Raw genomic sequence first — 24,298 nt, 5'->3', positions numbered from 1 at the left:
TTGGACTCCGGCAGGGCTGCCCTTTGTCACCGGTTCAAAGTTTTATGGACAGAATTTCTAGGCGCAGCCAGGGGCCAGAGGGGGTCTGATTTGGGGACCACAGGATTTCCTCTCTGCTCTTTGCAGATGATGTTGTCCTGTTGGCTTCATCAAGCCAGGACCTTCAGCGTGCATTGGGGCGGTTTGCGGCCGAGTGTTAAGCGGCTGGGATTAGGGTCAGCACAGCTAAATCTGAGGCCATGGTTCTCGACCGGAGAAAGGTAGTTTGCCATCTCTCGGTGGGTGGAGTGTCCCTGCCCCAGGTGGAGGAGTTTAAGTATCTGAGGGTCTTGTTCACGAGTAGGGAAGACCGGAGCCTGAGAGTGACAGGTGGATCGGAGCGGCGCCCATACTTATGCGGTCGCTGTATCGGTCCGTTGTGGTGAAGAGAGAGCTGAGCCAAAAAGCAAAGCTCTCAATTTACCGGTCCATCTTCGTTCCAATACTCACCTATGGTCATGTGCTCTGGGTCATGACCGAAAGAACGAGGTCCCGAATACAAGCGGCTGAAATGACCTTCCTCCGCAGGGTGGCTGGGCGCTACCTTAGAGATAGGGTGAAGAGCTCGGTCACCCGCGGAGAGCTTGGAGTAGAACCGCTTTTCCTCCACATCGAAAGGAGCCAGTTGAGGTGGCTCTGATATCTAGTCCGGATGCCTCTTGGACGCCTCCCTGGAGAGGTGTTCCGGGCATGTCCCACTTGGCGGAGGCCCCGGGGAAGACCCAGGACACGCTCGAGAGACTATGTCTGTCGGCTGGCCTGGGAACGCCTCCAGAGGAGCTGCAGGAAGTGGCTGGGGCGAGGAAAGTCTGTGCATCTAAACTTAGACTGCTGCCCCCGTGACCCGGTCCCTGACAGGCAGAGGAAGATGGATGGAAGAGCCATGCCTGCTGCTCTTTGTTTCCATCACTTTCAGGTCTAAGTGCATTGTTTACATGATCAGCTGCTGTCATACTTCCTCATAGAAAAGTTTCTGTGTGGCACTAAACTGTGGAGCAGATTAAGCCCTGATCCCAAACAATGTCCAAATGTATTACAGAAACTCTTTAATTTCAATTAAGAAAAACATCTTTAATTGCTAAGGAAATCCAAAAGTTTACTTTTGTAGATTCTTCTGAAAGTCACATCAATCTGTTTGAGGCGACCAAAACATAAAATGGTTGCTATGGAGATATAACTAACACAAAGCACAATAGCACCACCATGTTGTTTTGACTGTTATTGCAGTTGGCATTGCTTCCATAGTTAGCATCGAGAGCAAATTGTTTGATGATGCTGGTTGTAATGCTAGCACTTTTAGCAGCATTAGCACAACTAACATTGGAAGCATAACTAGCATCTCTAGTAATAGGTTTTTCTGAGAAAGTTGGTGATGCTAGCACTTTTAGCTACATGCAGTCACTTGCAGCCCTGACAGTAGAACAAAAAGAGAGAGGGGGAGTCAGGGGTGTGTATTGGCTGTATAGCAAGTGAGGTCGGATCAAAGGTGGGTGATGAGAGCAGCAATGGCGTGTAAAAGCGGGCGGCGAGGGCTATATTGTCTACAATTAATGCTTGAAAAACACGAATAAATCAAATCAAATCTACCCCAGAGGTATAGATTTGTGAACAGAGTTGGATTCCTTCTGAAACCTTTTTTTGTGTGCCTTCTCAGAGAAGAGTCTCCTCAGAAGCCCAGTGTCTCTTCGGGTACAGCTAAAGGACACACGGATCTGGACGGGCCGCTGTTCCACAGGAGCGGCGCCAAAGGCGACGGTGAGTCTGCGCCTCTGTCTTTAGGCCCGTCTGTCCTATAGCACGGATTTGCTGGGCTTCATGCTGTCTTTGTCTCCAGCAGACTCTGACTCAGACAGCGAGCTGTCGGTGGACGAGCACAGCTCCTCCTACGCCTCTTCCCAGTCCTCTGGCAGTGAGGATGAAAACTTGGATGTTAAACCAAAGTGGAACAATGAGAGACCCCTTCACAGCACCCCAAAAGGTGGGCACAGCCTCTTTAAGCCTTTACCGTCTCAGCATACAGATTTTTAAGGTTGTAAAACCTCAACTACTAACTTTTCTCAGACAGACTTAAACATTTTTCTCTCTTGTTTAAACTCTCAAAGTTTTAAAGTTCCTAAAATAATAAGTCCAGTATTATAAAATGAAATCAAAGACCTGATCTCAAACACAGATTTATGTTAATTTTGGAAAGCTGAACACATCCTGTACAGGAGAATGATTGACAATGGTCTACAGCCAATCAGGATGCAGAATACAGAGCATTGAAAAATAAAGACATGCCAAACAGGTCTGAAAAGAATCTGTTGAAAAAGAGAACATGATAGAACGAGGGACGACTGTAACATAATTTCAATAGATTCTGACGGCAAGAGAAGTGGCCTTGTATGTTATCTTTGTTCCAACATTTAACAGTAAAGATGTTTAGTAATGTTTGTTACGTTAGCAACATATTACATTAGTAAAGTTATTTATAAAGGTTAGTTACATTAGCAACATTTTTGGTTATTAAAGCTAGTTAGTACGTTATTTGTAAAGGTAATTATTCTGCTAAAAAACTTCATATCAGCTTTGCGCTGATATTTGACAAAGCTGCTTTTCTTCATTTTAGAATCTGCTTGAACTAAGTTTATTGCATAAATGGTTGAAAGGTTACAGTTGTTGAATGAATGCAAACAATAGTTTTTGTGTTAAAGGGTTAACCTGGATTAGATATAAATTTATTCTACATCGTAACAAAAACTGTTTTTAACTTTATAGGGGATGCAGGGTCCAATTATGTGAAGGCTTACTGGCCAACAGAGGCCACCACAGCCAGTGACAGCGAGGAACCGGGCGGGCCAGAGAGGCTCAGGGTGGAGACCAAAGTGAATGTGGAGCTGCACCCAGAAAACAAACTTAACCACGTTGGAGAACGGGAGAGGGACCCTCTACTGGAGAAAGCCAAGCAGACACCCACAAACCCAAAAGACCCAGCACCAGTGAACCAACCCAACAGCAACAGCAACCACCAACCGGAGCAGAGAAAAGGTAAGGACAAGGTTTCACAGCCAATCCAGAGCTGAGTGGGAGTCCATTTCCCTGAAGTAATGTGAATCTCCGCCATCGCTCAGGTATTTTAAAAAACAAGATCATCTACCCCCCCTTGCTAGCCGACAAGAACATGAAGAATCGCCTGAGGGAGAAGCTGAGCGACTACAACTCTCCTACCATCACCTCCCATCCGCCCATAAACAACAACACCTCCAGCCCACCCCCCTCCTCCGTCAACATCATGAGCCCCACATCGCGGCCTTCCTCACAAGCCTCCAATGAAGGAGGGGGTCGCCTCAGCAACCACGACAACACTCCCATTGTGAAACCGCCTATTGCCCCACGACCTCAGATACCAGTCGGGACTCCGCCGGCCACCATCTACCGGGAGACCAATGGGGGCGTGCCAATGCACTTAAAGTCAGGGACGGTCAACGGAGGCAATGAGTCCAACTCAGAGTAAGCAAAAAAACACGTACATTTGTAAATCCATTTATATATATCTGTAACTGACTCCCCTAGCAGTTAGGTTCTTTCCGTTTTAATAGTGATGGGATTTATGACTCTTTTTAGAGAGCTGAATCCGTTCATTTCAAAGAACCGTTGAAAAGATTGGCTCATTTATCTCTTTTAATATTTATTCATTTATAGGATGCCACTCTGGAGTTTATTCATTCAAACCTGGAAATAATCCCAGGGAGGATTGATAGACTAAGCTCTGGATCAGAATAATTGAAATTCAGATTTTCTATCCGGATTCATTTTTAACTGCCAGCAGATCCAGTGTGTTTGTAAGCAGCATCTTCAAGTCTCACTTGATCCACATTAGGCATGTGTCTGTGTTTCAATAAAAGACAGAAGCTGCACCAAATGGATCCAAAATGGACACTCTGCTAATTTGTTGCAGTCTCTCCTTTGTAACCCTTGTGCTATCTTAGATGACCCCCCCCCCCCCCCCTTCCATTGAGGTGTTCTCCCTACCATGACAAAGGTGGATAAAGGTGGAAAGATTTCATGTAATCCATGGACACCAGTGAAGATCACAAATCATTGAAGAAAAAAGGTTCAGAGCACTGTCTAGTGGGTCTAGATGACCCAACTCCCAATGTTAAAGTGCCTTGGATAGCACAAGGGTTAAAGGGAGGAAAATAGAATATACTGACCAACCTTTTTTGGACAAATGTATGTTTTGTTTTTGTAGACTTTATTTGGTCTCGTAGGACCTGAAACAAAAGCATGGCACACAAAGAACTTTCTACAGCCAAACAAGGAGGTGGCAGTGTGATGATGTGGGCCACTTTGTCCAAACCACTAAAGAATAGTAAATTCTTTTCAACATTAGTTTGAATGATGAAGAAACTGCTTTGAGGAACGATTTATCTCTTAAATACTAGCGATGTCGCCAGTGACACCGTAATAACACACTCTTTGACATACCACAACTCCTCGACCGTTTATGAAGTTAATGTACTTCCAATGGATTCTGACGCAGATTCAGATGATTTACGATAATTACATAAACATCTACTGTAACGTGTTGTATGTCGTTTACTTTTACTTTTGTTTACGTGTAGTTTACGGGATCAGCGTGAGTCAGCTGATTCTAAAGCGGCTTTCATATCTGCTTTGCACTGATGTGTAAAACAGCCGCTGTTCTCTGCTTCAGAATCCTATGGATCCGTTGACGGTTGAAGAGTTAGGGTAGAATGTAAACACTGGAGCTAAAAGGTACAATAAGGAAATAACCAAATGTCCTTTAAAGCATGAAGTCATGTGTCTGTCTTGCTTGAATGCTGCATGAAACCCCCCCCATCCATGTTTACCTGTTTGCACGCTCTTTCTCTTTTCACTGCACTTTTCTGTCCCTCCACCCCCACTTTCCCTGACACCACTCTCCCCCCCTAACAGTGGCAGTAACGAGACTTCGATCTGACCTGTTAGGGACGTTGAGACCAGCCCACCTTTGTGAGAGGAAGAAGACGTAAAGGACGACGACGAGCAAAAGGGCGCCCTCGCCGCCTGACCAGCCGATCTGCTCCGCCTTGTGTTTCATCTCTCTGGAAAACAGTATTAACGTCAGGATTCTGATCTGCGAGCGCCAAGCACGCACGTTGAGAAAGATGGGAGATGATAAAGGGAACTTCAGCGTGACCGAGAAATGACTCGGAGGAGCTTTCTGTGCCAAAAACACTAGTGGGGGGGGTGTCAGAACTTATCAATAGTTTGGAGAACACTGAAGGTAGAAGTTTCCTCTCAAGTTGGTTCAGGCGAAGATGCAGATCCGAAAGGACCTTTGCCTGCTGAGTTCAGAACACCAAGTGCTCTTATTTTTCTCCACTTCCATGGCCTTCCAGTGTACAGGTGTGTAATTATGGTGTAGATATTTTTTATGAAGAAAGAACTTATTTTGTACTTTGTCTGAAGTGAATTCTGCTACATTGGGGAGCAGGATTAGGAAAATCTCTGCACATGCTGGTTTGATAGAGAACTAAAGACTTTGTGCCTTTTCTCTGGACTGAAACCTTCACAGCTGTCGCATCAGAAAAATGTTTTCTATGAGTCCTTGAACACAAAAACTGGAACCGACCAGCCCTAAACCTTTTTTTTTATTCCCATATGCTGGTTCAACACACCTCTGATTATCAAAGTTGTGAAATAAAATGTTAAAACAATAGGAATCACTTCAATTTAGCCAAAGAAAGGCTATTATTTTAACCATAAAAATGCATTAAACAAATAAGGTTCCTATTTGTTTTCTCAATCTAAGCTCAAATGTCTGTTGTTTTTTGCAGCTAATATATAAATAAGGCAACTACAACTGGTTATTTTTCTATCAAGTGGTCCAGCCCTGATTTAATCCATGTTGAAAATGTTTCTGTTTGATCTGCAAAACTGGAAATGTTTTGAGACATTTTGTGTATTTATTTTTATGGTTTTACGACACTGGAAAGAGAAGAAATGAATGTTTCGGTAAAATTAAAAATGAATTTTTAAATGCTTTTTGTCTTTATTTGTCACATGGAGTGAAATATGGCTTTGTGAATAAATGAAACAAGAAAAATGAGATTACTACATGGTTAGAATTCCGCCAGTGAGTCATATTCATTCAGTGTCAAACATTGGTCAGTGGTCACTTCTGAGCATTTCTACAAACACAATTCTACAAAAACGACAATCATATATTAGATGATTTACAATTTTTCAATTTGATTAAAAAAACAGCAAAACATAATTTAAATACAATATTTTCACCAATCAGTTTTTTAACCCTTGAGCGTTCCTAGGCACTTTAGCAATGGGAGTTGGGTCATCTAGACCCACTAGACCAGGGGTGTCAAACTTATTTTAACCGAGGGCCACATCAGCATATTGTCTGTCCTCCAAGGGCCAGAGATAACTTATACATGTCACTAAATGTAATGAAAAATAAACGTAACCGCTCCTAATGTTAAATGACTAATTATTTATTTATTAGAAGGGAGGATCCCTCCTTCATGTGGGCACCCCTGAGGTTTCTTCGTTTTTTCCGGAATCCGGTTTTTTTGGGAGTTTTTCCTTACCGCGAAGGGGGGTCTAAGGGCAGGGATGCCAGTATAGCTTAGTCAGTTTGTTAGTTCATTTTAGTATTTTTCTATTGAACTCTTTGTATTCGTGATCCTTTTGATTTAATGTTTTACTTCGAAGCCCATCGAGACGACTGTTGTTGTGATTTTGGGCTATACAAATAAAATTGAATTGAATTGAATTAGAACTTTTTAAAGTGACAATTACAGTTGCATAGAAAACATGTTTGCTTGTTACTTTACCATAAATCCTTTTAATTTGATTCTGTCAGGTTAGGTTATATGGACAGTGTTTAAGTCATAATGTATAGTTGCCCAATTCGATATCTCAAGTCCGATTCCCCCTAGATATGAAAAAATACACACACATTTTTATTTTTTATTCTAAGAAATTAAACTCTTTTCTGCTCTCGCGGGCCACATAAAATGACATGGAGGGCCACATTTGGCCCCCGGGCCATGAGTTTGACACATGTGCTCTAGATAGTGCTCTGAACCTTTTTTCTTCAATGATTTGTGATCTTCACTGGTGTCCATGGATTACATGAAATCTTTCCACCTTTACCCACCTTTGTCATGGTAGGGAGAACACCTCAATGGAAGGGGGGGGGGGGGGGTCATCTAAGATAGCACAAGGGTTAATAAGTCACTTGGGCCTGTTAGACATGATCGAATCCAGTCTGGGTGGGATGGGGGAGAGTGAAGCTCTGAGTCTGCTGCAAGCTTTGGTCTTAGTTCAAGATTCAAGATTCAAGATTTGGTTCATTCTCATTCCACACATTGTATTTGCAGAGAAATACACAGGTGAGATGAGATGATGTTTCTCAATAGCATGACAGTACAGAGAGCAAGCAATAAAATAGAATAAAAATCAGAGAATAAAAATAGCAATGAAATAAGATAAATAAAATAAAATAGAGACCGGCATTTAGTGTAAACAGTCCTGTGATTAAAGTGACTAGGTGCATTTAGCAGCAGTCTTTTTAGGGGGAGGGGGGGGGTGTATTGTGTCTTCAGGTTGTGTGGGGGATGGGGGGTAATCCTTTGGGTCTTATTGCAGAGTGGAGTTTGTGAGAGTATGAATGCATGAGGAAGACAGTCCGCTTAGCAGTTTCACAGCTTGTGGAAAGAAGCTTTTTAGGATCCTGCTCCTGATACTGCTGAACCTCCTCCCAGATGGCATGAGGGACAACAGTCCATGAGAGGGGTGCTGGGGGTCCCTGATGATGGAGGTTGCTCTGCGTAGGCAGCGCTGCTCGCATAGCTCCTCTAGGATCGGGAGAGGGGCACCAACAATATTGCTCGCAGTCCTGACAATCCTGCTGAGCCGTTGTTTGTCCTGAACCCTGCAGCTGCCAAACCAGGATGTGAAGCTCTGAGTCAGGATGTTCTCCATGGTGCCCTTATAGAAGGAGAGGAGGTGAGGTGTTGGAATTCCAGCCTTCCTGAGTCTCCGGAGGGGATGGAAACACTTCTGTGCTTTCCTGATGACCATTGTGGAGTTGGCGGAGGAGGACAAGTTGTTAGTGAGGTTGCCCCCCAGGAACCTGACACTGTTGACCTTCTCCAAAGCAGCATCGTTTATGGTCAGATGAGTCGGGGTGATTGCCAGATTTCCTGAATTCGATCACCATTTTGTAATGGGAGGCACCTGAGGGTGTCGCTATACCCACGGTGCAGAAGAGTATAAAATGAAGTTGATGTGTGGTTGCCATGGTGCTATAGCCTGTGAGGGAACCAGACAACTCAAACCCTAAGTGTGTGAGCTGGCCCGAGCCTTGAGTTTGGTAAGACTGTTTCTATCCCTACCTGTGGCTGATGTTTTAGCACCAGGTATCTACACTTTTTACTCATGACGGCAGAGGTATATTTTAAAAATAATGCTTACATTATTTTTCTTATCAAATGTTTTAATATGGTGTGTTTTCTGCTTTTAGTGCCGGAATACTGTGCCCTGCTGTCCTGTTTAAGTTTATGTTTTGTATTTTGTTAGTCCGCTCCTCACAGGGCTGTCTCAGCGTGATTGACTAATCAGGTGCAGGAGCGGACTGTTTACCCTCTGTTCTGTTTGTCATTTTTGTTGGTCACTTCCCTTAGGTTTCACCCCACATGTTATTTTGGTTGGTGCCATATCCCACCGAGTGCTGTGCATCACAGTTATAATGCATGTTTTTACTTTTTATTGTTGTGCATGACTTGTGGTTTTTTTGTCTGCATGTTGCTGTGGTGTCATTGATACGGTCAACATTGTTAATCTACTCATGACGGGGTTTCTGTATTAATACATCTTCGTAACCTGCTTTGCGGTGGTTTTCCTTTTTGGCCTCCTGCAACAATTTCTTTTGTTTTTTCCACGTTGATCTGGAGGTTATGGGATGTACACCACACTGCTAGCTGCTCCACCTCCATTCTGTAAGCAGACTCGTCAGTAGCTGCGTTTACTCGTTCGAATTAATTTTTTTTCCAATCGAGATGAGTGGGTTATGCCGATTGTTGATCCGATCGTTGTTCATGTAAACAGTTCATTCCGATCGTGTGTCACTACTGCTCTGGTTTAACGTCATGCATAGAGGGATGTTTCGCTCCAGAGAAAGCATTGGAGCGCGAACGGGACCGACCGGCTGCTCCACGGACGCCTCTGTGGAGCGTCTGCGTGGAAGCCTCTGCACTCCGCCCTCACCCCGTGGGCTCCTTGCCTCTCCCTTCCTATCTTTTCCGACACCCCTCGCGAGGGGGCGCCAGGTGTGCGAGCTTTTCAAAGCAGAAATGCCGCTCAGTCCTTAGAAACCGTTCAAACAATCACGTGGATTTGTATTTCCAGTCGTGTCCCGACAAAATAAAGGCCGATGTTATTCCCACATACTTACGTTCAGCCAAGCTGCAGATTGCAGCATTTCCCACATGTATTTTATGTTCATCCAAAGCTAAATGTTGTTGTTAGCGCATGTTAGCCGCTTGGTTTGTTTAAATCGGGACTGATTTCAGCTTCCGGTATTTTCAACACTACTGCGCATGACCAAATGATTTATTCCGACCGAAAGTGTGACCATGTGAACGTTCGTTCTAATCAGAAAAGGTTTTTCTGGGCCCATGTACACGGTTGAATTATAATTCGACCATTGATCCGGTCAAGATATTTAGCACATGTAACCGCTGCAACTATCGCTTATGAGACCGATCACGGTTGTGTCGTCTGCAAACTTAACAATGTGGTTGGTGTTGTATTGAGCTGCGCAGTTATGCGTGAGCAGACTGAACAGCAGTGGGCTCAGAACACACCCCTGCGGTGTGCCCGTACTCACTGAGATGGGCCTGGATGTGTGTCTGCCGATCTTGCTGAGTGTCCAGTTGCAGGTTGCAGTGTCCACGCCTAGTTGCCTCATGGAATGATGGTGTTAAAAACCGAGCGGAAGTTGATGAAGAGGACCAAAGCAAAGGTGTTTTTCCTCTCCAGATGTGACAGGGTGGGGTGGAGATTGGTGGAGATGGCATCTTCTGTGCCAACCCAGAGACGAGACCCGGGCGCAGAGCAGCAGTGTAAAACGCTCCTCTGAGCCTCCCTTAGGGTTAGTGCCGGTACAAAACCCATGCAGGGAAAGTCAAGCAGGTCCTAGCTTTAGCTTATGTGCTGAAAGACAAATGAAAGGAGCGCGTCATAGAAACCTTAAAGTGACAGACAGCAGTACCCACAAGCAGAATTATGATGTCATTAAATGTGGTTTATTAAACATTCGATCCATTTCCTCCAAGTCCCTCTTAGTCAATGAGTTAACCCTTGTGTTATCTTAGATGACCCCCCCCTTCCATTGAGGTGTTCTCCCTACCATGACAAAGGTGGATAAAGGTGGAAAGATTTCATGTAATCCATGGACACCAGTGAAGATCACAAATCATTGAAGAAAAAAGGTTCAGAGCACTGTCTAGTGGGTCTAGATGACCCAACTCCCAATGTGACTGAATGAAGCAAACCCCCCCCCCCCCCCCCCCCTATGCTAACTATCAGAAATCCAGGATTTCAGGGAAAGGAGGTGGTTTGGCAGTAATATCACAGTCTAGCTTACTTCTCAGCCCGAAAGTTAAAAATGTTTATAATTCATTTGAAAACATCATATTGTCTATAAATCACCCAAACAAGAAGACCCGAAAACCTGTTTTATTCATAATTATTTATCACCCCCCCGGCCCATATTCAGAATTTTTAACTGAGTTTTCTGACTTCCTATCGACTATTGTCTTAGATTCTGATCAAATTATAATATTAGGGGATTTTAATATTCATGTTGATGACCCCAGTGACTGTCTAGGAAAGGCTTTTGCAGCTTTATTAGATGATGTTGGTTTCACCCAAAATGTAAATGAACCCACTCACTGTCATAAGCACACCCTGGACCTTGTTTAAATCCATGGTATAGAGCAGGGGTGTCAAACTCATTTTGGTTCGGGGGCCACATTCAACCCTATCTGATCTCAAGTGAGCCGGACCAGTAACATAAAGGCAAAATAACAGATTTGTTTTTGTTTTTTCACTCAATTGGAAAACATGCCTCAACCCACATGGTAACCCAATCATTTATTATTACACATTAAATAACAGAGGCCAATGGATCCTAAATAAAATTAATTTCACTCAAAAAAAGGTCTATTCAATTTTATACAGACTGAATATTTTACATCGGACACTGAAGCAATCCCATTAATAAACTCAAGAGGGGCTACAGAAAAAAATAGAACACCCTGCATAAAATGTAAATGTCCAAACCATTAAAAATTTACACTAAATTTAACTTGCAAACATTTATGAATATAAGAGTTTGGAGTTAACCTCTTTTCTCTCCTGAAACGTCACCGACCATCAAGATCAGGATTCAGATCCTGTGCAGAAACACATTTACTGTCATTCAAACACAATGAAATGTCCAAGAGTCTTTTCCTGGTTTGCTGCCTGAATTTTGTGGCAACACCTGCCTTCTTCCTGACCTTTAATGGGCGCCATCAGTGACCAGACTGACATCACGTGATCAGTTCATTCAAACATCGTCCAGCACAGTAACTAGAGAGCTGACTGTCATCATCAGTTGTTGTTGTGTCCATCAACTCAAGAAACTCGGCCTGTGACGTCTCTTCATCACCTCTAATAAATATGCACAGCTGTATATATCTGTGGTGTCTGTGCTTTCATCAATAGTGACTAAAAATACAACAAATGACTGGATTCTTTCATTTGGCGTCCAAGTCTCCATAGAGATGTTGTATCTGCAATTGTTATACTTGGCAGACTCATGTTGGCAAAGGTCCACTGCTTTTTGGGGCACACGACTTCTGCAGCCTTCAGCATTTTTTTACAAGTTCACCATCTTAAAATGGTTTGGATGTTTACCCCAACTTGTCTGCAATCAGGTGTCTGTCACTGCTCCATCATTGACATCACAGCCTCAGTAAATGCAGACGGTTATTTATCAGTCCAGCTAATAGTTGATAAATCTTATTTTTTTCTTAACTGCAAATGGTGAAACTTTTCTTTATGGTGAGTCTCATAGTGGTGCTGAATGTTATATTCTCTTTGTACTGTGACCTGTTGATGACATACCAAGCTTGCAGGTTTTGAATTCAGCTCTGTGAACAAATATAGCTCAGGACTTCACTTCAACCTTTTTTTCTTTTTGACAACATTTTGGTTATTATTGTGTCACTACTGATCATTCTTACAGCAATGTAACAGCATTGAGGTTTACAGGTAACCGAACGACTGTCTACCCAGACGCAGAGCTGTTAGGTTTAGCTTTAGGCAGGTGCAGAGATAAGTTTCAACCTGTTTTGCTTTTCCTTTGCTCCCCCTAGTGGCGTAATAGCGCATTTCGGTTATTTCTTTAAAAAAATCATAACTCACCACAGGAATGGACTAGAAACGTGCTTTCTTTTTTAAACATCTTTTTGATTTTGACTCTTCGTGTGTGGGCGGGACTAAAGCACCTGGTGGGCCGGATAGGGCCCGCTGGCCGTATGTTTGATATCCCTGCCTTACATGGAATGGCCCCGTCCTATATTAAGGACCTCATAGTCCCTTACCACCCAAAAAGAACACTTAGCTCGCAAAATGCAGGACTGCTTGTGGTTCCTAGAGTTAATAAAAGTACATTTGGAGGTAGAGTGTTTATTTATTTTTAGAGCGTTTAGCCACCAAGCCCCTATTTTATGGAATAAACTCCCAGCTCATGGAAGAGAGGCCGACACAGTTTCTACATTCAAAGTTAGACTGAAAACATTCCTCTTTGGACAGGCTTATTATCAGACTAGTTAGTATTCAGAGATTATTTAACTTGATTGTCACGGTGCCTGTCAGTTCACCTCCCCGTTCCACAGCTCTCCTGCTCTACTGATTGGAACCAGCTGACCTTCATCTCCTCATCACCCTGCCGGCCTTCATAAGGGAGCATCTCAGCAGAATTCAGCGCCAGTTCGTTATACTCACTCCGGTGCTTATGCCTGGCCTTTTAGTCTTAGCTCATGTTATCTAGTTCATGTTACTTACCTCGCCTTGTATTCACCTTCAGGTTTCATCCATTGGTCACGCTGGTTCCTCGCTCCACGCTGATTACGCCATCCTCGGCATCCACGCCTCGCCTCAAGCTGGTTACGCCGTCCTCGGCGTCCACGCCTTGCCTCATGCTGGTTCCGCCGTCCTCGGCGTCCACACATCGTCTCAAGCTGGTCCCGCTGTCCTCAGCGACATCAGCTCCAAGGACTTCAGGATCATTCCATGAAGGAACTAATTACCACATTCTCCTAGAAACTTTATTCTACACTGGTTAAATTAAACCATTTCAAATATGTCCTTGTTGCGAGTTACTTCTGGGTTTCAGCATCTTGGTCTGCTAAGTCTACAACGTCGTGAAAATTAATGTTAATCTGTTTAAATTAAAATTTATAACAATAACAGTTTGTTTTTAGTAGGTTGCTAGAAGTTGAAGCTGGGGTAACTATGGTGCACTGGTGTTCTGTCCTCTTTTCTCATCTACTTCTACCCTTCCTCTCTTCTCTATTCTTGATCATTATTCATCATTTAGTTCTCCATGCCTCTGTTTGGTGCAGTGATTCATGTATTGTCCCTCTTTCCCTCTCCCCTCCTGGGGGGTGGGAATGCTTCCAGATTCCAGTTGGTTCATCCGTGCTCCTGTACCTGACCGTGTACCTCGTCTCTGCTCCTGAACCTGGCTGTGGATCCTGCCTCTGGCTCGACTCGCACCCCCGACTGTCCCCCCAACTCCGTCTGGATGAAGCTCGTCTGCTGGACTTTATAATGTAGTTGTAGAATTAGATAAGTTAATTCTTCTCTATGAGTTCTGGTAAATCGCCTGTCCGTCCTGGGGGAGGATCCTTCCTTCATTTTTTCCGGAATCCGTTTTTTTAGGAGTTTTTTTTCACTGAGAAGGGGGATATAAAGGCAGGGATGTTAGTTTAGCTTAGTCCGTTTGTTAGTTCATTTTAGTATTTTCCTATTGAATTCTATGCATTCATGATTTATTTTGACTTTATGCTCCACTTTTTCAATTACCGATACGAAGCCCATTGAGATGACTGTTGTGAATTTGGGCTATACAATAAAATTAAATTGAATTGAAAATTGAATTCTGTGGATCGATTTGATTTCAAACTGTAAAGGGTCCTTATTTATTCAAAGACTGTTCTTGATGTGTTGTAGGACTAAGCGCTTCAGACATCTGGTCACAACTGGTGTGAGGGCCACGGGGTGAAAGTCATTTGGGCAGGTTGGATTTGACTTCTTTGGGACTGGAGAATCAACAGATGTTTTTAGGCAGGTGGGTACAAACGCCTGCCTGAGTGAGGTGTTAAAGATGTCGATGTTGTCCGGGCCAGCCGCTTTGCGTGGATTGATGGTGGAGAAGGCCTTCCTCACCTCAGCGGTTGACAGCTGCAATGCTGATTCGCTGGAAGACAGCGTGAGCATCTGTGACTTTGTGTAGTTGTTACGTTCAAACCGGGTGTAGAAGTTGTTCAGTTCATCTGGTAGAGATCGGTTGTTCTGGGGTAATGTCTAGGGGGGGCTTATAGTCTGTGATGTTCCGAAACCCCTGCCACAGTTGACCTGAGTCTTTCTCACACATGAAGTGGGTGTTCAGTTTTTGTGTATACAGCCTCTTCGCTTCTCTGATCCCCCGTGACAGGTTTTTCCTTGCCAGACTTCATGCTGCTGCATCTCTGGATTTAACCCTTGTGCTATCTTAGATGACCCCACCCTTACATTGACTTGTTCTCCCTACCATGACAAAGGTGGATAAAGGTGGAAAGATTTTATGTAATCCATGTACACCAGTGAAGATCACAAACCATTGAAGAAAAAAGGTTCAGAGCACTGTCTAGTGGGCCTAGATGACCCAACTCCCAATGTTAAAGTGCCTAGGATAGCACAAGGGTTAAGGGGGCAGCTGTATAACATTTCCAGAGGCTTCCCTCCAGTCAGTGTCAAAGCATGTAGAAGGGTCGGCATTTGACAGACAGGGACTCTAGATGTGGGGAACAATGGGTCGAAACCACCACAGCATCTTGGCACCATAGGTTGTTGGTGTAAACGACTAGCCTGCCGCCTCTTTGTTTACAGGTTAGCGAAGCTAGTCTGTCCGCTCTGTGCATTGTTAGCCCCTCCAGTTGGATCGAGCTGTATTGTTCTCATTCAGCCAGGATTCCGTAAGAACCAAAACACAACAGTTCCTCACGCTGCTTTGGGAAGCTCTCCATAGTCTGATGTAGTCCATCTTGTTGTCGAGTGAGGGTACGTTCACTAACAGGAGTGTGGGAGTTGCCGGCTTGAATGGCTTAGCGGCTAGCCTGTCTTTAGCTTCTCCACGTTTGCCTCGTTTCTGCGTACTGTCACACCGCTTCTGGTGCTTCTTTTGGGATGTTATTCCAGGGGTTGTGGTCTGCTCTACAAAGGAGTCCGAGCTCACCCAGCAGACTGAGCAGATGTTTGTCGTAGTAGTATTTCTTTTTTCTGAGTTCAAAGAGAAGCTGTCCCTGAAATACTAGCCTCTCTCTCATACAGTTTACATTTAAAACACTAACATTTATAGTAACACACGATAGTCAAAGTCAAAGTCAGCTTTATTGGCAAATATGCGGCATACACAAGAAGAACTCATGCAGCAGAATTTTGGAGAAGCTGAAGGTTTTTGGAATGTTGGTTTTTGGAAGACCAGCAAGCAGGGGGTTACAGTAATCAATTTTATTCACGATGAAAGCATGCATTAGCATCTCTATATTAGCAAGAGAGAGTAATGGGCGGACAATAGCCAGATTTCTAAGATGATAAAAACCAGTTTTAACCACCTGTTTAATATGGGGGATAAAAGTTAGCTTAGAGTCAAAGATAACACCCAGATTTCTGACTGTTTCTGAAAGACTTAATGAAAGTTCCTGTAGCTTCAGAATCTGTTTTTCTCTATTAGCTTAAGGACCGATAACTAAAATTTCAGTTTTTTCCTGGTTGAGCTGCAGAAAATTAATTGCCATCCACAATTTGACATCTAAAATACAGTTAAAAAGTGCTTCTATTTGTCTTGTGTCATCAGAAGACTTAGCTATGTACAGCTGGGTATCATCAGTGGGCGGCCGTGGTGCAGCGGTAGGGCGGTCGACCCATGATCGTAAGATTTCAGGTTCGATTCCCGCCTTGCACGCCCATGTGTCGAAGTGTCCTTGTTCAAGACACTGAACCCCACCTTGCCTCTGGTGGGAGGTTGGCGCCAGTGTTTGGCAGCGGAGCCGCTGCCAGTGTGTGAATGTGTGTGTGCATGGGTGAATGGGACTGTGACTGTAAAGCGCTTTGGGCTTTGGAAAGAAGGTAGAAAGCGCTATATAAGTATACGCCAGGTATACGCCATACGCCAGCATAGGTATGAAAGCTGATGTTGTGGCTTCTGATGACTTTTTTTTTTTTCAGAAAACTTGAGGGGTGTTAAAAACAAAGGCATGATGTTCAAAGCTGGGGTACCCATCTAATGACATCTGCTTCACTGCAAAGGAGTAGGACATTTTAGCTGCAGTATCCCCACCTATTTTGCCCTCCCTGGTTGAAAACACAAAACTAAAATTGGGTGGAGAGGCCTCTGTGAGAACAGTAGATGCATCCGTGCTCAGCCATGTTTCAGTTAAAAAGAGACCATCAATATTATAATCTTGGATAAAATCATTTATGATAAAGGTTTTGTTAGACAAAGATCGAATGTTAAAAAGTGCCAAGTTAAAAGAGGGGGGTGGAGTGGTAGTGGAAGCTGCTTCCTCAGGTTTTGGAGCTTCCTTTAGTGGACGAAGGGGGGGGGGCAGCAGGTCGTGGCACTGTTGATGGTTGAAGCAGTTTCTTGGGGTATGTGGGGGGGGGGTGAAATCCAGGCAGTCACTTTAACAGGCCGATGTCTGGACAGATGAAGAGATTTGGACAGGTGTAGGCATGATGGGGGGCGGTGAAGTCTGGACAGAGAGTCTGATATTGTCAGCTAAAACATTGCTGCCCAGTGGACTGGGGTGAATCCCATCAGTTTTATAAAATGAGGATCTGTTCCAGAACAGGTTAAAATTGTCAATAAAAACAAATCTGTTCAGGATAGAAGCAGACTGGAGCCAGGTGCTCAGACTCAGCAGCCTGCTGAAGCGGCCATGGCCGCGGTAGAGGGAGGGAAAATAACCCGAAATAAAAACAGTCAATAGACAAGAGCTTAAAAAATTAAAAAGTCTGATGAACGCCTTTTTAGTTGTTTCAGACTCTCTATATCAGTTGGTAGTTCCCAAGTCCCTCATATCTGAGTTCATCAAATATTTCCATGACAACCCACCAGGGGGCCACCTGGGCCAACTGATGACACTCTTACGGGTCTTGGAGGTTGCTTGGAGGCCGAGGGTAAGAAAGATGTGTGGGATCACACAAACAACTGCCAAATTTGTCAAAGAATGAAAGCAGACAACCGTAAACCATCTGGTGTAACCCTTGTGCTGTCCTAGGCACTTTAACATCGAGAGTTGGGTCATCTAGACCCAGTAGACAGTATCCTGAACTTTTTTCTTCAATGATTTATGATCTTCACTGGTGTCCATGGATTACATGAAATCTTTCCACCTTTATCCACCTTTGTCATGGTAGGGAGAACACATCAATGGAAGGGTGGGGTCATCAAAGATAGCACAAGGGTAGACCACCTCGGTGACCACTCCGGGAGAAATGTTGGGGATTGATATTATGGGACCATTTCCTAGGAGTAAGAAATCCAACACTGTTTTAGTGGTGATAGTGGACTATTTTTCAAAGTGGGTTGAAATGTTTCCACTACAGACAGTACTACTCCACGTCTGATTAAAATCTTGAGGGAGGAGATCTGCACTTGCTAGGGTGTTTCCAAGAATTTAGTCTCTGACAGGGGTCCCCAGTTTACTAGTCACCTGATCAAGGAACAATGTAATGCATGGGGGGGTCATTCATAAGTTGACTACCAGTTATTATCCACAGACAAATCTCACGGAGAGATATAACAGGACCATCAAAGTCATGATAGCCTCATTTGTTAATAATAATAATAATGGATTCGATTTATCTGCGCTTTTCCAGATGCTCAAAGCGCTTACATTGTGTCCATTATTCATTCACTCCTCATTCATACTTGGTGATGGTAAGCTACTGATGTAGCCACAGCTGCCCTGGGGCAGACTGACAGAGGTGTGGCTGCCAGTTGGCGCCTACGGCCCCTCTGACCATCACCGGGACATTTATACACATTCACACACCAGTGGAGCCACACTGGAGGCAAGGAGGGTGAAGTGTCTGGCCCAAGGACACAACGACAGTTGGCTGGGGGGGGGGTCGAACTGCCGACCCTTTGATCATTGGACGACCCGCTCAACCACCTGAGCCACTGCCGCCCAATTGTTGGCCAATACCACAACACGTGGGATCAATGGCTTCCTGAATTCCGTTTTGCCGTTAATACTGTCCAACAAGATACCACTGGGAAGACCCCTGCAGAGTTAGCTTTAGGACGGAAAATATATGGACCGCTACAGAGACTCATACATGAACCACCATCCCCCGAACATTCATCTGCATGTAGTTTATTGAAACAACAGCAAAAGATGTTTGAGCATGTTCAAAGGAGAGTGGGGTTGCACCAGTCCAGACAAGCTAGGTATTACGATAACCAAAGGAGAGATGCGCACTTCCTGCCGGGTAACCTAGTCTGGGTCAGGTTGCATCCACTGTCCAAAGCAAGTGAGAAGTTTTCTGTGAAACTAGCGCCTAAGTGGGAAGGTCCAGTAAAGATTATAAAAAGACTGGGACCGGTTAACTATAAAGTCGGTTGGGGCAACCCACAAAAGAAGATGTGGTACATGTGATGAACTTGAAGACGTATCATCATGGGTCAATTCCTAGGCAGCCGTTGGCTGGGGGGGGGGCGTATGTAGCATTGCCACATATGTAAATGTATGTCTGGAGTTGTCTATTTACTGAAAAGAAAAGGGAAAAATCAGTATTGACTTTCCTAACCCTGGTCAACCCTTGTGCTATCCTAGGCACTTTAACATTGGGAGTTGGGTCATTTAGACCCACTAGACAGTGCTCTGAACCTTTTTTCTTCAATGATTTGTGATCTTCACTGGTGTCCATGGATTACATGAAATCTTTCCACCTTTATCCACCTTTGTCATGGTAGGGAGAACACGTCAATGTAATGTAATGTCAATGTAAGGGTGGGGTCATCTAAGATGGCACAAGGGTTATTACGGTCCTGTCTATTTGTTTATTTCTTTTGGAGTTTATGTTAAATGGATAGCAGGGGTACGGAAACTACATTATCAGGAGACTCTGGACGACAAATATGGCTACCTGGGGACTTCCTGGGGCCCAGGTGAAAAACAAATTAATACGAGGAATGGTGGGGAAGCGGAGAGAAACTGGAGTTGAGAGCCGCAGGATATGTACATGCCGAGGATTACCATGACGTTGGAGAGAAGTCCAACCGCGTCGGAGGAATATTCTGGGATTTATTCCTGCAATCGGGTGAGACATCCACATGCATGGATGACTGTAAACCCCATCAATGGTGGACAGAGTCGGTAAGCCGCGTAAGTTCATCCTAGGGACGGAACTACGACGTCCCGCAAGTCACTTGGATCTCTGATTTCATATGGAGGGCGGAGGACGGCAAGACAGGAGGTGACGATGTGTATTGGGTGAAAGACAGGGGAAGCTTGTGTGGGGTTGAATACCTGAGACTGTTTAAAGGACTTGAGTCATACTGTTTTTTTTTTGTTTGTTTGTTGTGTGTAATACTTTGAGTGTTACAAGCTAAATCCACCAAGTGAACATATTATTTACATGAATGAACAGTTTAACTGCCTTTTCCCATTTTCTTTTTTTTCTCCTTTTAATTTTAATTTTATTTTATTTTTTCAAATATGATAGAGACAACAATATCACCCAACAGTGAAGGTAACTGTTTGTGAGTTTAAAACATATTTTTGAGAGTAACTGTGTTGAAATTGCCTCTCTATTTCTGTCATGATCTCGAAACAGGACAGACCCAGATGCTGGAACCCAGAAGGAAACACAGGAGAATGATAAGGTAAGTTAAAGGGTTTATTTTCCTGGATGGATATCCAATGGTATGTATGGTGGTGGAGTTCAGGCGATGAGAAGTAAGACGTGGAACGAGAGTCTTGGCTTGAGGGTTTTGTTGTGGCATGGCGGGAAGTCTTGGCATGGACAGGGGTCATGGCGTAGCTGGAGATCTTGACGTGACTAGGAGTCTTTGAGTTGTCAGCGTGGATTGAGTTGCTCTGGAGATGTAACTCAGGTGAACACTCGTGATTAACTTCCCTGTTGACGAGGCGTAAAAATAAAGTTAGCGAGAGGCAAAACTTTTACAGTCCAGTTTCATTGTACTTAAGGGGTAGTTTCTGTGGTAAATTCATGGTAAATTCATGTAATGTATGCAGCAGACCCGATCTTCTCCAACAAGTCATCAATCCTTGGCATAGACCAGGGTTTGGCAACCTGTACCTCTCAAAGAGCCATTTAGATCAGTTTCCCACTGAGATGAAAGCACAGGGAGCCGCAACACTAGGTGCTTGTTCATTCATTTTCTATGCCGCTTTATCCCTTTCGGGGTCACGGGGCTGCCGGAGCCTATCCCGGCCACTTGTGGGCGATGGCAGGGGGGACACCCTGAACAAGTCGCCAGTTTGTTGCAGGGGTAGGTGCTTGTATTGATTCAAAATGTTGTGAGGATATTTATTCAAATTATTTATTTCAATTATTTTTATTCTTTAGGAGCGTGATGTTTCCTTTGATCTTTTGTCCAATGTCCACAACGCTGAATAGACTTTTCCGTCTGTCAAACACCAGAGTTAAGATGAACGAGATGATGGAAACAAATTCACATTGATAGAGACTCCTTTTTAAATCCAGTAAACTCAATAAATTATATTAATTTTATGGATGACAACTATTTTTATGAGGAAGCAGCTGTTAGTTTTTTGCGGGTCTGGAATCATAAGCGGTGAGTCTAGGCAAGGCAAGGCAAGTTTATTTGTATAGCACAATTCGTACACAAAGTAATTCAAAGTGCTTCACAAAACAGAAAAATGCATTAAAATCACAATACATCATAGAAATAATCAACATAAAATTTACTTTAAAAGAAAAGGAAAAAAAAAAAAAAAAAAAAAAAAGAAAAGATTTAAAAAGAAAGGAAGGAAATAAAGGTGCAGATAGGACCTTTCAGTCATATACACGGCTAAACAGAAATGTTTTAAGTCTAGATTTGAACATGAACACAGAAGAGGCCTGTCTTACGCCTTCAGGGAGGCTGTTCCAGATTTTAGCTGCAGAATATTGAAACGCTGATTCCCCTTGTTTAGTTCTGACTCTGGGAATCAACAGGAGGCCGGTCCCTGAGGTCCTCAGAGTACGAGATGGTTCATATGGCACTAACATGTCAGAGATGTACTTTGGTGCTCGGCCATGGAGAGACTTGTACACAAGCAGAGCTGCTTTGAAGTCTATTCTTTGAGGTACAGGGAGCCAGTGCAAAGACCTGAGCACAGGACTAATGTGATCATACTTCCTGGTTTTGGTCAGGACTCGAGCAGCAGCATTCTGGATGTACTGAAGCTGTTTTACAGCTCGTTTGGAGAGGCCGGTGAGCAGGCCGTTACAGTAGTCTAACCTACTGGAGACAAATGCATGGATAAGTATCTCCAGGTCTCGCTTTGAGATTATGTTTTTGATTTTGGCAATGTTTTTCAGGTGGTAAAATGCCGCTGATGTTACTGACTTGATATGGCTGTTAAAGTTCAGGTCAGAGTCCATGATTACCCCTAGATTTCTGACTTGATTTGAGGGTTTAAGAGACAGAGAATGAAGGTAGCTGCTGACAATTTCTCTTTGTTTCTGTGGGCCAAAAACAATAACTTCGGTCTTGTCTGAGTTTAGCTAAGTCCCGCCCCTGCCTTTTATACCTGTTCGTTGTTTTCCCCTGAGTGCAACCCCCCCCCCCCTCCCTCCAGCGTGTTCTACACAGACAGCGCAACATACGGTCTTCGTAGCAGCAAGGTGACAGGATAGTAGGGGCGCCCTAATGCAAATTTAATTAATTTTATGCAGAAATGGGTGGTTTTAGTCTAGTGGAAAAAAAGGCTTATTTATGGCCGCTCATGTTTTTTTTGGGGGGGGGGGGGGCTTCCTGTGCCCCCTACGAGATCGCCACTGACTGTCTTTCCAGAAAAACTTTCTATCACATAACAGACTCTGGTTGGGGTTCACAATCTGAGGACATGATGGTGATTTTACAAAAACACAAAGAGCTGCAGCACAGGGAGAAAAGAGCCACATGAGGCTCCGGAGCTGCCGGTTGCTGACCCCTGGCATAGGGTAAGCGTCAAACTGTGAAACACAATTGAGTTTGCGGAGGTCAATGCAGATCCTCAGTGAGCCATCTTTCTTCGTAATGATTAGTGTTATGCTCTCGTCAGGACAGGCAAATCCGTGGACTCAACACCAAGCTTAACTCCTCTCAAAGCATCAGATGACTCATCATAGCAAAGTTTAGACGTTTTACTGGACTCTCTCAGTGAACAGGGAGTAAAAACTAAAATACAAATGAAACAATAAAAATCCATGTACAGATTCAGACTTCTTTGAAATAATTGACCATTCAAATTAACATTTGTGTGTAAATCACACTTTCGACATTTGTGTGTCAATATTTTCTGCAGATTGCATTGGATGATCCATGTGGCTTCCCTTACCGACTTCTACAGGAAGTGACCTCACTAACTTGAAGTAACTTCCTTAACAATGACAATGTCTCTTCTTAAATAGGAACAGACATAAGCGGGACATAACACTCCCCGTCTGACCGTATTGAAGGTCACTACCTATTTAAAACCACATGTGAACGAGTGGACCTAAACATCAGTGGGAACATGTAACACAACTGTGTTAATGGGTCTTAGAAACGTTTTCACAAGTCCTTGATCAATGGTATTGACCTCAACCTGTCTGACTTGTCCATCTGTTCCAGAAAACGTGTTCTTCAGTCTTGCCATAGGCCAGTGATTGCGTTCAGTTGTGTTGTCTTTGAGGAAGACCACATGTAAGTCCTTGCGAATGGTTGTCCACTTTTGTCTGGATTGTAGATAGGAAAAGTATTCTTTACCCCATCGCGTCCAGAGATGATTTGCCAGGGCTTCTACCTGCCTCCACTGTTTAGTGAACAGTGTTCTCAGAGAAGTTGCCAAGGGGCGGTGAAACACCTGACTTTTGGGTGAGAAGCATGGAAAGCACTTGAGGACCTTCCGGATCAGAAGAAACTGGTATTAGAGGTCGTACATTCATTATCGCATTTACTTTTGCCTTTAATGTAGAGAGAACTTTGTGGGTGATGTGAACTTTTGGTGTGAGCAACATGGAGTCCAAGATCCTCCGAGCAACATCTATCATCCTTTCCCAACTGCCCCCCATGTGCGAAGCATGAGGGGGATTGAACTTCCAAACACGTCCGCATCTGTTGAGGTATTTCTGAGCCTTCGGGTCCAGTGAGTTTTTGTCCATTCCAAGTTCTTTGCTTGCACCAATTAAGTTGGTGCCACAGTGAGATATCAACTGTTTGGCTGGTCCTCTAATGGTGAAGAAACGCCTGAGTGCATGAATACAACTTGATGCATCTAGAGATTCTATGAGCTCAATGTGTACTGCTCGAGAGCTCAAACAGCTGAACATAATTGCCCATCTTTTGTTCTCAGCATGACCTTCACAATCTCCTTCTTGCAGAAACCGTCCATGGACCAAACACATCCAGGCCAAGATAGGTGAATGGTTTTGATTCTGTAGCCACAGAAAAGGTGAAGGCGTCTGTAGATATCTCCCATAGAAGGTCCAAACAGCGCTGGATGCTCTCTGTTTCTCCAGTAAGGTCCAAGTCCTTGGATGTTGCGGCAAGGCAAAGTCTTCCTGGCAAAAAGCCTTTATAACAGTTTTACTGTTGGAGTTGGACTTGTGGAGGCAAAGGTTTGACTCTGCCAGAGAAGCCTGTGTCCTTCTCAGCAAGTCTATTGCTTGGCCATCAGATGGTACTGATACAAGGCCATCATCAACATAGAAATGT

General features: G+C 43.9%; 1 protein-coding gene across 6 annotated transcripts in view; it reads left to right on the top strand.

The window, feature by feature from the left end:
• The window catches only part of celsr1 (cadherin EGF LAG seven-pass G-type receptor 1), a 154,310-nt gene extending 148,246 nt beyond the window's left edge, over nt 1-6,064 (top strand). For 3 of the 6 annotated variants that reach the window (XM_023952121.1, XM_023952117.1, XM_023952122.1), the window contains 5 exons: nt 1,694-1,794; nt 1,877-2,017; nt 2,797-3,066; nt 3,150-3,528; nt 5,011-6,064. In XM_023952121.1, coding sequence (XP_023807889.1) covers nt 1,694-1,794; nt 1,877-2,017; nt 2,797-3,066; nt 3,150-3,528; nt 5,011-5,038 — 919 coding nt within the window. In that variant the 3' untranslated portion in view covers nt 5,039-6,064. Of the gene's footprint in view, nt 1-1,693; nt 1,795-1,876; nt 2,018-2,796; nt 3,067-3,149; nt 3,529-4,735; nt 4,798-4,977 lie in introns of all 6 variants that reach the window. The other 3 variants (XM_023952119.1, XM_023952120.1, XM_023952118.1) reach the window with 3 other exon arrangements.
• The last annotated feature ends 18,234 nt before the right edge of the window (nt 6,065-24,298 follow it).

Source organism: Oryzias latipes, chromosome 23, assembly GCF_002234675.1.
Source record: "Oryzias latipes chromosome 23, ASM223467v1".
NCBI classification, from domain to species: domain Eukaryota; kingdom Metazoa; phylum Chordata; class Actinopteri; order Beloniformes; family Adrianichthyidae; genus Oryzias; species Oryzias latipes.
This window is presented reverse-complemented; position numbering and strand designations above follow the sequence as displayed.